At 51.8% G+C, this 12,839-nt stretch overlaps 1 protein-coding gene across 1 annotated transcript; it reads right to left on the minus strand.

Annotated features, from left to right (window-relative positions):
• Positions 1–208: 208 nt before the first annotated feature.
• LOC144267032 (uncharacterized) lies at positions 209–7,394 on the minus strand. The gene is given in 5 exon segments (XM_077820674.1): positions 209–572; positions 575–1,911; positions 5,410–5,526; positions 5,723–5,849; positions 7,313–7,394. Coding segments are annotated over 5 exon segments (1,713 nt in total). The 5' UTR covers positions 7,337–7,394; the 3' UTR covers positions 209–464.
• Positions 7,395–12,839: the final 5,445 nt, after the last annotated feature.

Raw genomic sequence — 12,839 nt, forward strand, 5'->3', positions numbered from 1 at the left:
AGTTTGATAGAGATAGACCTGGCTGGATCCCTCCTAGACGGATCTCCTTTCCTAATGGAGAAGGCTGTGACCATCTACTCTAAAATCCCCCCACCTGGCTGCTCTTCCCCACGCTGCTCAGTTAAGTCCCATTCCCTGCCCCACACAGTCTCTGCTGGGCATGATGGGGACAGGACCACTCCCTGGTCTGATTCTGCTGGCACTGTGCCAGGCCTGCCAGCAGCCCGTCGGGCCCTGGTGGTGGCAGAGGGGTATTAGGGAGTCAACTGGGGACAGGTGAGCAAAGCATTTGCCACAGTCAGCACACCTGTAGAGCCGCTCCCCACTGTGAATGCGCTGGTGTATTCTCAGGTATTAGCTCTGTGCAAAGCTCTTTCTGCAGACAGTGCACTGGAATGGCCATTCCCTGGTGTGCGCACTGATGTATTCAGAGATTTGAGCTGTGTGCAAAGCCCTTTCCGCAGTCAGTCCAGCATTACAGCTGCTCCCCGGTGCGTGGGGGTCAGCTTGTTGGCACTGCTGAACTTCTTACCGCAGTTGGCACAGCGGTAGAGCTGCTCCCCCGTGTGTGTGTGCGAAGATGTTTGGTCAGCGTACTGGCATTGCTGAAGCTTTTCTTGCAAACATCACAGTGGTAGGGCCGCTCCCCTGTGTGCGTGCGCTGGTGTGTTTTCAGGGTCGAGCTCTTTGCAAAACTCTTGCCGCAGTCGGTGCAGCGGTACGGCCGCTCCCTTGTGTGCGTGCGCTGGTGTGTTCTCAGGTTTGAGCTATGGGCAAAGCCCTTGCCGCAGTCGGTACAGTGGAGCGGCCACTCCCCGGTGTGCGTGCGCCGGTGTCTTCTCAGGTTTGAGCTCTCTGCAAAGCTCTTGCCGCAGTCAGCGCAGCGGTGCGGCCGCTCCCCGCTGTGTCTGCGCTGGTGTATTTTCAGGTGTGAGCTCTGTGAAAAACACTTACCGCAGTCGGTGCAGCAGTGCAGCCACTTCCGGGTATCTATGCCCTGGTGCCTTCTCAGGGTTGAGATCCGATGAAAGCCCTTGCCGCAGTCAGCACAGTGGTGCGGCAGCTCCCCGGTGTGCGTGCGCTGGTGTGTTTTCAGGGTCGAGCTCTCCGCAAAGCTCTTGCCACAGTCGGGGCAGCGGTACGGCCGCTCCCCGGTGTGCGTGCGCTGGTGACTTCTCAGCTTTGAGCTCGTTGAAAAGCCCTTGCCACAGTGGGTGCAGCGATACAGCCGCTCCCCGGTGTGCGTGCGCTGGTGACTTCTCAAGCTTGCGCTCGCTGCAAAGCTCTTGCCGCAGTCAGCGCAGCGGTGCAGCCGCTCCCCGCTGTGTGTGAGCTGGTGCATTCTCAAGCTTGAGTTCTGGGCAAAACCCTTGCCGCACTCAGTACAGCTGTATGGAAGTTCCCCAGTGTGCGTGCGCTGGTGTCTTCTCAGGTACGAAAATTGTGCAAAGCCCTTTCCGCAGTCAGCACAGTGGTGCGGCCGCTCTCGAGTGTGCGTGCGCTGGTGTGTTCTCAGGTGTGAGCTCTCTGCAAAGCTCTTGCCGCAGTCAGTGCAGCGGTACGGCCGCTCCCCCGTGTGTGTGCGCTGGTGTATTTTCAGGACCGAGGACCATCTGAATCTTCTGCCGCAGTCAGCACAGCAATACGGCTGCTCCCCGGTGGGCATGCACTGGTGCTGCGTCAGTGCGGAGGGGTCGCTGAACCTCTTGCCGCAGTCGATACAGCGATGGGGACACCGGCCCATGGGGAGTCTCTGGTGTGTAGCCAGGTCCGGTCTCTGCCTGAGTCTGCCCCGGGGATGGACTGTGTCCTGTGCATGGATCCCTCTGTGGGCTGTGGGATTCTGCGTTCCTGCCGTGCTCTCTCCACATTCAGACTGTGTCCTCGTTCCTCCCGGGATCCTGAGCCCTGCTGGAGAGAGCAGAGGGAATCCCAGTGTTAGCTCACGGTTAGGGCTAGGGTTAGAATCTCTAACCTTGGGAGTTTAATACAAGCCTGGAGTGGCAAGTATTAAGGTTTAAAGTCCTTCCAGGCCCCCACCTTCTGCACTCGAAGTGCCAGAGCAGGGAATGAGTCTTGACAGCAGGGTTTATTAAAAATCCTGGAGCAGTCACAGTAAATTTACAGACCTGTGATTTTACTAAATTTACTGTAACTGCTCCATAATTTCTGATACAAAACGCTGTAAGAAATCTGCAGCCTGACTCAGGATGGTTCTACCCTATAGTGTTTGTGCAGCACCTAGCGCCTGCTCCCACAGGGGCTATGCATGTCTTGGGTCTTGGTTTAAGCTTCAATTGTAGCCTGCCCAGGATACAGGCAGCGCCTGGCACAACAAGACCCTGGTTTTGTTTTCAAACTGATTTTGTCTTTATTTCAATCAGAGGGGTTTATTTATGTGGTATTGGTTCTTCACTTTCTCCTGTTTTGTAGGATGAGGCCTGTTCCTCAGTATTTTTGCTGTTATAATTATATTGGTTTGAAACTAGTTTAGTTGAGGGGCTACAATCCCTTCATGTGGACGCAGTGAGACCAGTTTAAAGCTGCTTAGAACAATGTAGCTTATTCCTGTGGGGGAGCGAGTCCTTTTCTAGGAATTCCTTTTAAAGAAATCATTTACTCTCGGCCTGAGGTTTGAGTCTTTGTGCAAAACTAAAACTAAACTAAAATCCTCAAGAAGATGAGGGTTTTGGGGGGTGTCTGTGTGTGAAGGATTTGAGGGGATGACCAGTCACTCAGAGTTTGTGTGATGTAACCTGGAAAACATGTCTGTATTGTGTCACACCCGCTCCCTGGCACTGCTGAGCTGGAAGGGGTGAATGGCTGCCACCCAGCCTTTGGTCTACAGACAGTCACAGACATGTTAGGGCTGAGGGCTGTGCTAAGCATTGACACTGAAGCAATGTAAGTGACAAAAGTATCGTGCCACAAAGAGCAAGAGGAGAGGGGATGGGACAAAGGCCATACCGCCACCCTCTCTCTCACAGCCAGCCCATACACCAGGGTACTCCAAGTCATGGCCCGCAGGACAATTTAATCTGGCCCCTAAATGTGTCCACTCCCCCCACAGCAGCCGCCTGGCCCGCGGGGCAGTTTTAGAGCATTACAGCGAAGTGCTGCAGGTGCTAGAGATCTGTTCTACACCATGGCGCCTCTGCATGGCGTCACCTTACACTAGTCCTATGTGACTGACCCTGCCCGGCGTCATTCCCAGCTTTCTCCTTGCTCGCTGGGAACAGGTTTCTCCAGTCTGAGAGGTCACATGCAAAGTGAAGTGGTGGAGAGGGGGTGGGGTGGGAACCTGGAGAAGACAGCGCTTTCTCTGCCAAGGGCCAGTGACTCTGGGATGCTCTTGCAGGGGGCAGAGGCATGAAAAGCCATTTGAAAAATCTCTAGGGCGCCCCTTACCTTGGTATAATTTTCTGAGGTGTGGGAAGCCTAGAAGGTGTTGTGGTCTATGGCTGGACAGGTTTGTCTTTCTACCCAGGTGCTTGTTTCCTCCCCAGCAGCCAGCTCACACAGTCTCTATTTTTCTTTCCCCTCCTCCTCCCCACCAGTCTACGTACCCCATCTCCTCAGAGTGAGGGCAGGGGAGACAGGGCTCAGGAGAGCTTTCAGTGAATGTCTGACTATAGACTGATTACACACACACACACACACACACACACACACACACACACACACTCATTGGCTCTTTCACACTCACCTCCGAACACACAGTTGTAATATTGTTGTTACTTCTTGCTACTTCCTATAATGCACATATATTCTCTGAAATTTTATTCTTCCTCAATGTGTTACTTTAGTGTTTTGACTGGTCTATGCATTTCATGATTTTTATTTCTCTTGCACTTAAATTTAATTAAATTTAATTAGTAAGTTCCAAAATACCTAAGGTCTCCTGGCTGGGGTAAATATCCCTGTCATAAATATAAAGGGAAGGGTAAACCCCTTTGAAATCCCTCCTGGCCAGGGGAAAGCTCCTCTCACCTGTAAAGGGTTAAGAAGCTAAAGGTAACCTCGCTGGCACCTGACCAAAATGACCAATGAGGAGACAAGATACTTTCAAAAGCTGGGAGGAGGGAGAGAAACAAAGGGTCTGGTTGTCTGTCTATATGCTGGCTTCTGCCAGGGATAGACCAGGAATGGAGTCTTAGAACTTTTAGTAAGTAATCTAGCTAGGTATGTGTTAGATTATGATTTCTTTAAATGGCTGAGAAAAGAATTGTGCTGAATAGAATAACTATTTCTGTCTGTGTATCTTTTTTGTAACTTAAGGTTTTGCCTAGAGGGGTTCTCTATGTTTTTGAATCTAATTACCCTGTAAGATATCTATCATCCTGATTTTACAGGGGGGATTTCTTCATTTCTATTTACTTCTATTTTTATTAAAAGTCTTCTTGTAAGAAACTGAATGCTTTTTCATTGTTCTCAGATCCAAGGGTTTGGGTCTGTGGTCACCTATGCAAATTGGTGAGGCTTTTTATCCAACATTTCCCAGGAAAGGGGGGGTGCAAGTGTTGGGAGGATTGTTCATTGTTCTTAAGATCCAAGGGTCTGGGTCTGTAGTCACCTAGGCAAATTGATGAGGCTTTTTACCAAACCTTGTCCAGGAAGTGGGGTGCAAGGTTTTGGGAAGTATTTTGGGGGGAAGGACGCGTCCAAACAGCTCTTCCCCAGTAACCAGTATTAGTTTGGTGGTGGTAGCGGCCAGTCCAAGGACAACGGGTGGAATATTTTGTACCTTGGGGGAAGTTTTGACCTAAGCTGGTAAAGATAAGCTTAGGAGGTTTTTCATGCAGGTCCCCACATCTGTACCCTAGAGTTCAGAGTGGGGGAGGAACCTTGACAATCCCTATGGTAACTTTTAAAAAAAGTATATGTAGATTTTTTTTGTGTCTACTGGTGGTACACATAACTCGATGTACATAACAAAATTGATTCTGCAAATGGATGGAAAAAATGAGAGGGAACATTGCTCACAGCCTCAGTGTCCTTTCCATTAAACAGCTGGGGTAGCCGAGACATGGTGGAGCTGCAGCGACTCTTCAAAAAAGAGTCGTACAAGAAATGGAAAGCAGGTCAAATTTCAAAAATGAGTATTAAAAAACACCACAAGCATCTAGGGAGAAAATGAGAAAGGCCAAGGCAAAAAACAAAACTAAACTAGCAATATAAAGGGAAAAAACAAAGCGTTTTATAAATATACGGTGAGGGAGAATCCATCGCGGGAGCTCTCCCAATGGTTTATTCCCCCTCCCAGATAAACACTGGCCCCTAATTCCCAGCTTCAATTTGTCTCTCTTCAGCTCCCAGCCAGTGAATCTCGCTCTGCCTTTGCCTTCTACATCAAGGAGACCTTCGCTAGCAGGTGTGTAAATCAGAAGGGACTGGATTATTATGACTCACCTGAGGAGGGGCTCTCAGGCCCAGAGTTTACCCTGGAGATCTCAGCATCCCGGATCCAGAGCTCTGCCTCCCCTAGCTCGATCCGGTGGATTAAGTCCGGTTTGGAACCTGAAGAACCTGTTTTGGGGGAAAGTTTTATTACTAAAGTTTTGGGGGCAGGGTCTCGTTTATGTTTGTGTAGCACCTGGCATGACATCTTGCACGCTGCTTCATGGGAAAGCACTCAGTGACAGGGTGCCACATGGCAGCCAAAGGCTCGAGGGAACCCAAATGTTTTACAGCTGTGAATAAATGAAGGGAAATTGGTCCTTACCCAAGGAAACGAGGGCCTGGTAATTCCTCAGCATCTGGTTCCGGTACAGCTGCTTCTCTGGCTGGGACAAGAGCTCCCACTCCTCCCGGGTGAAATACAGAGCCACGTCCTCAAACGCCACCCGCAGCTGCTGGCACAAGCGTTACACACTCAGCACCCTCCGCGCCAGCCCCAGCCTGGGCTCTCAGCAGGGGACGCGGGTTCTAGGGCAGCGGCTCCCGGGGAACCCCCAGCCCAGCAGCTGTGACCCAGGGAGACCCCCTCGCACAGCCCCCCGGGGACTCGGGCCCTGCTGGCTGGGGACAGGAGTCATAGAATCATAGAATCATAGAATATCAGGGTTGGAAGGGACCTCAGGAGGTCATCTAGTCCAACCCCCTGCTCAAAAGCAGGACCCATACCCAATTAAATCATCCCAGCCAGGGCTTTGTCAAGCCTGACCTTAAAAACGTCTAAGGAAGGAGATTCCACCACTTCCCTAGACAACACATTCCAGTGTTTCACCACCCTCCTAGTGAAAAAGTTTTTCCTAATATCCAACTTGAACCTCCCCCACTGCAACTTGAGACCATTACTCCTTGTCCTGTCCTCTTCCACCACTGAGAATAGTCTAGAACCATCCTCTCTGGAACCACCTCTCAGGTAGTTGAAAGCAGCTATCAAATCCCCCCTCATTCTTCTCTTCTGCAGACTAAACAATCCCAGTTCCCTCAGCCTCTCCTCATAAGTCATGTGTTCCAGACCCCTAATCATTTTTGTTGCCCTTCGCTGGACTCTCTCCAATTTATCCACATCCTTCTTGTAGTGTGGGGCCCAAAACTGGACACAGTACTCCAGATGAGGCCTTACCAATGTCGAATAGAGGGGGACGATCACGTCCCTCGATCTGCTCACTATGCCCCTACGTATACATCCCAAAATGCCATTGGCCTTCTTGGCAACAAGGGCACACTGCTGGCTCATATCCAGCTTCTCGTCCACTGTCACCCCTAGGTCCTTTTCCGCAGAACTGCTGCCTAGCCATTCGGTCCCTAGTCTGTAGCGGTGCATTGGATTCTTCCGTCCTAAGTGCAGGACCCTGCACTTATCCTTATTGAACCTCATCAGATTTCTTTTGGCCCAATTCTCCAATTTGTCTAGGTCCCTCTATATCCTATCCCTGCCCTCCAGCGTATCTACCACTCCTCCCAGTTTAGTATCATCCGCAAATTTGCTGAGAGTGCAATCCACACCATCCTCCAGATCATTTATGAAGATATTGAACAAAACCGGCCCTGGGCTCCCCACGGGGCTCTGGGGCGGGGCGCTGGGAAGGGCCCGAATCCCAGGGCAGGGACCAGGCTCCTCCCCTGGCCGGAGTCCCCGCCTCCGCCCCAGGCCTGGGCTTGGCCCCGCTCCCGCCCCGGGCTGGCCGCCTCGGGGCTCCTCGCCCGGCTCCGCGTGTCCGCCCGGCCCGGGGCCCCCAGCGCCGCTCCCCGGCCCCAGCGCTCCGAGTGCGGCAGCCCCCAGCCCCAGGGTCACTAGCGCGGGAGGGACCCGGTCCCGGCCCCAGCCAGTGCCCGGCCGGGGAGTCCCCGCCCCGCGTCCTACCTGCGCCGGCCCCGCTGCAGCCATCGCCGGGCTCGGCTCCGGCCCCGGCCGCTTCCTCCGCCCGGGCAGCGACTTCCCGCCCCACGGCGCCTCCCCGCGGCCGCCTCCCGCCCGCTCCGCGCCCGGCCCCGCGCATGCGCCGCCAGCTCCAGCAGCCGGGGGAGGCCCCAGCGCAGCGACCTTCCGGCCCAGCCCCCGGACGCCTGGGTCCCGAGTCCCGCCGCTGGGGGCGCTCGCGGCACCTGGTCCCCCGGCGGCAGGAGCCCGAAACGGGACAACCCGGTCCCCGCCCCTGGGCTGTGCGCAGGGCCCCGCTGTGCTGTGCGGAGCTGGGAGCCCGGAGCCCGGACTCCTGGGTCCTCTCCCGGCTCTGGGAGCGGGGACTAGTGGGTACAAGAGGGCCTCGGCCAGGCTGTGCAGCGTGGGAGTGTCACAGTAACACACGGGTCGGGCTGTGGTTGTTGATTGGCTGTGTGAGGTTGGTGTGTGCATCTGAGGAGATCAACCCCCAGGCGGTCTGAGTGGTACAGGAAGGCTGTGTAACGTGAGTGTTTTACAGATCACAAGGTGACTGTGGAGTGTGTGTGTGTCACAGTAAGACAAGGCTCTGGATGTGTGCTGTGTTTGTTGTTAGGCTGTGTGATGTTGGTGTGTGTGTTTCTTACTGGGGATCACAGCCCGGGGTGTGGTCCCCTGTAATGTGTGTGTTAGACGACAATTGTGTGTGAGTTAGAGGAGGGCGGTGTGTTCATGAGCGTTACAGGAGCTCAGACGTGGCTGTAGTGTGTTTGTGTGTTTCAGGAGCTCACACCCATATCACTGCCCAGTGCCATGGGGAGGGCAGGTGCCCCATACAGATGCCGTGTTCTGGCCTCGGTGCTGGCACTGAAGCAGCTGCCCCTGCCCCCCGCTCATTGTGCCGGGCCCTGCACACCTCAGGTGTCCCCCCCCACCCCCACCCCCCGCCGGTGACAACATCAAGGACCCACGGGAAGCCAAGCACAACCTGCTCTTCCAGAAGCCTGTCCTGCTCCTGCACTTTGCCCACAAAGGTATGGGGAGGAAGGGATGGATCCTGTGTCTGTGTGACACAACCCCAGCCAGAGGGAGTGCTGCAGAGCCCTGTCAGCTTCCCAGATAACAGCTAACGATGGCTGAAGAGGGGAAGGGCCCTGGAACAGGTAATTTGGGGCAGAGAGGGTCACCAGGGGCCTCAGGACTCCGGGGTCCCATCTCCGCTCTGCAAGGGGATGGCGGGTTATAGCAGAGGGCTCAGAGTCAGGACACCTTGATTCTATCCCAGGCTCTGGGAGGGGAGTGGATCGTGGTGGGTTGAAGCAGAGGGGGCTCACAGTCAGGATTGCCCTCGAGTGGGGTCCCAGCTGTATCTTCCTTGTGACGTTTCATCTCTGTGCATTGCAGAAGGGGGACCCAACCCTGATTTCAACACCAACCTGGCAAACATCACTGAGCAATGCCAGAGCATGGTCTTGACAAAGCATCCACTGAGGTGGCCGTCAAGGGAAGGGTTTGTAGCTGCGTCCTGTCAGCCGGGCTCATGGGCTGCAGCCTTTTTGAATTCTCTGGTCAGGCCCGACCTTGCCGAGGTGTTACAGGTGTCACCCTGGATGCGGCAGGTACGTGGATGGGATGGATGAGGATGAGCTGTCTTTCAGGATTTGCTGACTCGTGATCTGAGGACTGTGCTAACGCCACTGCGATCGGCTGCCTCTGTGACGGAGAGCATTGTGGTGACGTCACGCAGTTCCTTTTAACGGTTCTGTGACGGGAAGACCTGAGGTAAACTGTCAGTTACAGAACCAGTTCAGAGTGGCCTGTTAGCTGCCCTTTCCCGCCAAAGTTCAAAAAGGGTGCAAAACCACCACTACCCAGCTGAAACAAGATGGAGTCTTGTTGCTTGTGGCAAAGAGATGCCATATTAAATGTCTGACTCCATATTGGATAATCACCATTTTAGTGATTATGAGGGGATAAAATCAGAAAACCTCATTAAAAACACTATAAAATTACAAGATACAAATATATTAAAACTCTTAACAGGGGGCGTTCGCAGCCTTGAATGAAGGAGAGAGGCTGGGCTTGTAGTTATGGTGCTGGGCTGGACTACAGGACTCGTGGTTTCTATTCCTAGTTCTGCCACTTGGTCCCTCTCTGACCTTGAGCAAATCACTCAGGTCAATGGTTCTCAACAAGGGTACAGATACCCCTGGGGGTATGCTGAGGGGGTGCACCAGGCAGTACACCATCTCATCTAGAGAGTGGCCTAGTTTTACAACAGGATACAAAAAGCACTCGCAAAGTCAGTACAAACTACACTTTCATACTGACAATGACTTGTTTATACCACTCTATATACTATACACTGAAATACAAGTTCAATATTCATATTGCAATTGATTCATAATTACATGATAAAAATGAGGAAGTAAGCATTTTGTCAGTACTAGTGTGCTGGGAGACTTTTGTATTTTTATGTCTGATTTCGTAAGCAAGTGGTTTTTAAGTGAGGTGAAACTTTGGCATACGCAAAAGAAATCACACTGCTGAAAGGGGTACAGTAGTCCGGAAAGGTTGAGAGCCACTGGCTATTCCCTATGACTTAAGTCAGACTGGATCAGAGCGGAGGCCTCATTTGTTTGGTCAGTAATCTAATCTAACGTAGTTCAAGTAGGCACTAGACAGCATTTTATTCTTATTATTCTTGTAACCATTTCTGACTGTTATGCCTCATTGCTGTACTCACTTAAAATCTCTCTTTGTCATTAATAAACTTCATTCATGGTTTCATCAATTCTGAAGCACTTAAAGAAGAGGAAAGTGATCAGGAACAGTCAGCATGGATTCACCAAGGGCAAGTTCTGCCTGACTAATCTAATTGCCTTCTGTGACAAGATAACTGGCTCTGTGGATCAGGGGAAAGCAGTGGACATGTTATTCCTTGACTTTAGGAAAGCTTTTGATATGGTCTCCCACAGTATTCTTGCCAGCAAGTTAAAGAAGTATGGGCTGGATGAATGGACTATAAGGTGGCTAGAAAGCTGACTAGATTGTCAGGCTCAACGGGTAGTGATCATGTCTCCATGTCTAGTTGGCAGCCGATATCGAGCGGAGTGCCCCAAGGGTCGGTCCTGGGGCCGGTTTTGTTCAATATCTTCATTAATGATCTGGAGGAGAGCGTGGATTGCACCCTCAGCAAGTTTGCAGATGACACTAAACTGGGAGGGGTGGTGGATACCCTGGAGGGTAGGGATGGGATCCAGAGGGCCTTAGACAAATTAGAGGATTGGGCCAAAAGAAATCTGATGAGGTTCAACAAGGATAAGTGCCGAGTCCTGCACTTAGGATGGAAGAATCCCATGTGCTGCTACAGACGAGGGACCGAATAGTTAGGCAGCAGTTCTGCAGAAAAGGACCTAGGGGTTACAATGGATGAGAAGCTGGATACGAGTCAACAGTGTCCCCTTGTTGCTAAGAAGGCTAACGGCATTTGGGGTTGTATAAGTAGGGGCATTTCCAGCAGATCGAGGGACGTGATCTTTCCCTCTATTCGGCATTGGTGAGGTCTCATCTGGAGTACTGTGTCCAGTTTTTGGGCTCCACACTGCAAGAAGGATGTGGAGAAATTGGAAAGAGTCCAGCGGAGGGCAACAAAAATGATTAGGGGGCTGGAGGAGACGCTGAGGGAACTGGGATTGTTTAGTCTGCAGAAGAGAAGAATGAGTCGGGATTTGATAGCTGCTTTTAACTAGCTGAAAGGGGGTTCCAAAGAGGATGGATCTAGACTGTTCTCAGTGGTAGCAGATGAGAGTACAAGGAGCAACGGTCTCAAGTTGCAGTGCGGGAGGTTAGGTTGGATATTAGGAAAAACTTTTTCACTAGGAGGGTGATGAAGCACTGGAATGGTTACCTAGGGAGGTGGTGGGATCTCCTTCCTTAGAGGTTTTTAAGGTCAGGCTTGACAAAGCCCTGGCTGGGATGATTTAGTTGGGGATTGGTCCTGCTTTGAGCAGGAGGTTGGACTAAATGACCTCCTGAGGTCTCTTCCAACCCTGATATTCTATAATTCTATGGATGGGCTCCTAGGAAAACCAATAGGTCTTTTAAGATTCTAATGTTCCCCCCCTGACTTCCAAGCCAGCTATCCCCCCACATCGTGGAGACCTGGGTCCCCACACACCCCGCCCTGTGAGGGGGCTGCGTAGGGAGCCAGAATAGCTAGGGACGGCCCTACCAGTCGCCTCTGCGCCTCATACATTTTAGTCGCCCAGAGGATGTTAACTCACATACGAAGCAGTTAGCTTAACACAACCATGTTGTCAGTTTATTATCCAGTATGTAAATATGGTTCATTAACCAATATGTAAATATGCAAAATGATTTTTTTCTACATATCCATTGGAGCTGGCATGGAGGTGACTTCTCTAGCTCAGCTTCACCGTTGCAGAGGCTGGTTCTAGAGACGGAGAGGGAGTTCATTCAGGTTTTTCACTCAAGGTGCTGTGACAGCCAGACGCCTGTTCTCTGCATGGATTTCTCAGTGGTTGCCCAAGACCGGACTAGAACAGACAGAGTTAATAGGGTGCTTGTCAGCAACCAACTCAAGTTGTTACCCAGCAGGTGGTGTTCTCCCTGATGCTGGTCCACTCACATCTCCTTCATGCAGACATTTTGACTTGAGGAAGCAACGTACTGAACAACATGGGACATTTTATACCATTTCTGTTAGATGGCGCTGCCGCTTAAATGGTTAACCCTTTAAATGACATATTTTACTTGTTTGAACGGTTAACTTTTAAAACAGTATTTACATCCCTAGCAGAAATTTCCATCTAGAAGTTCGAACGATCTCTATGGAAAGTCTCTTTCCACTCCTGGATGGCTCCGTCCTTGGAGAGTAGTTCATCCCAGAGACATATACAGGGATTTGACTCATTTGCGTAGTCTGTGGGCATGGCTAACAGGAGAGAACAGTTGAGGAAAGAACACGAACAGCTCTACGCACCTCCGTGCCTAGGGCTTGATTTTGCCGTACCCGTCAATGATTACATGTGTGACGTCACTTCATATGCGATACTCACGGAGGAATTCTGCACCACTGCGCAAGCACAAAATTCATGTGCTCCAAATATTATTTTTCACTCCAAAATAATTGATTTTATTCTGCAATTACACCTTTTTCCTACTAGGGACCGCTGTGGCACCAGAAGAGAGGGCAGCTGGCTTACGGCTGGAGCAGCCAGCCACTGAGGGGGAGGGGGTCAGAGGATACTTCACAATGGAGTCAGGTGTGGAGGCAAGGAGTATGGGGGAGATGGACAGAATGGAGCATACAGGGCTCCTGGGGTCTCACTGGAGCTGGTGAGGTAACAGTGATCCAGGGGTGGAATGCAAGTGGGGATGCAGGGACACATAGGAGTGGAAGGGGGGGCAGGGACATACAAGGATGGGGGGGATGCAGGGACACATGAGGAGAGAGGGCAGATGTGCCTTACTCAATGGGAGAGGC

Source organism: Eretmochelys imbricata, chromosome 6 (genome assembly GCF_965152235.1).
Source record: "Eretmochelys imbricata isolate rEreImb1 chromosome 6, rEreImb1.hap1, whole genome shotgun sequence".
Taxonomy (NCBI): domain Eukaryota; kingdom Metazoa; phylum Chordata; order Testudines; family Cheloniidae; genus Eretmochelys; species Eretmochelys imbricata.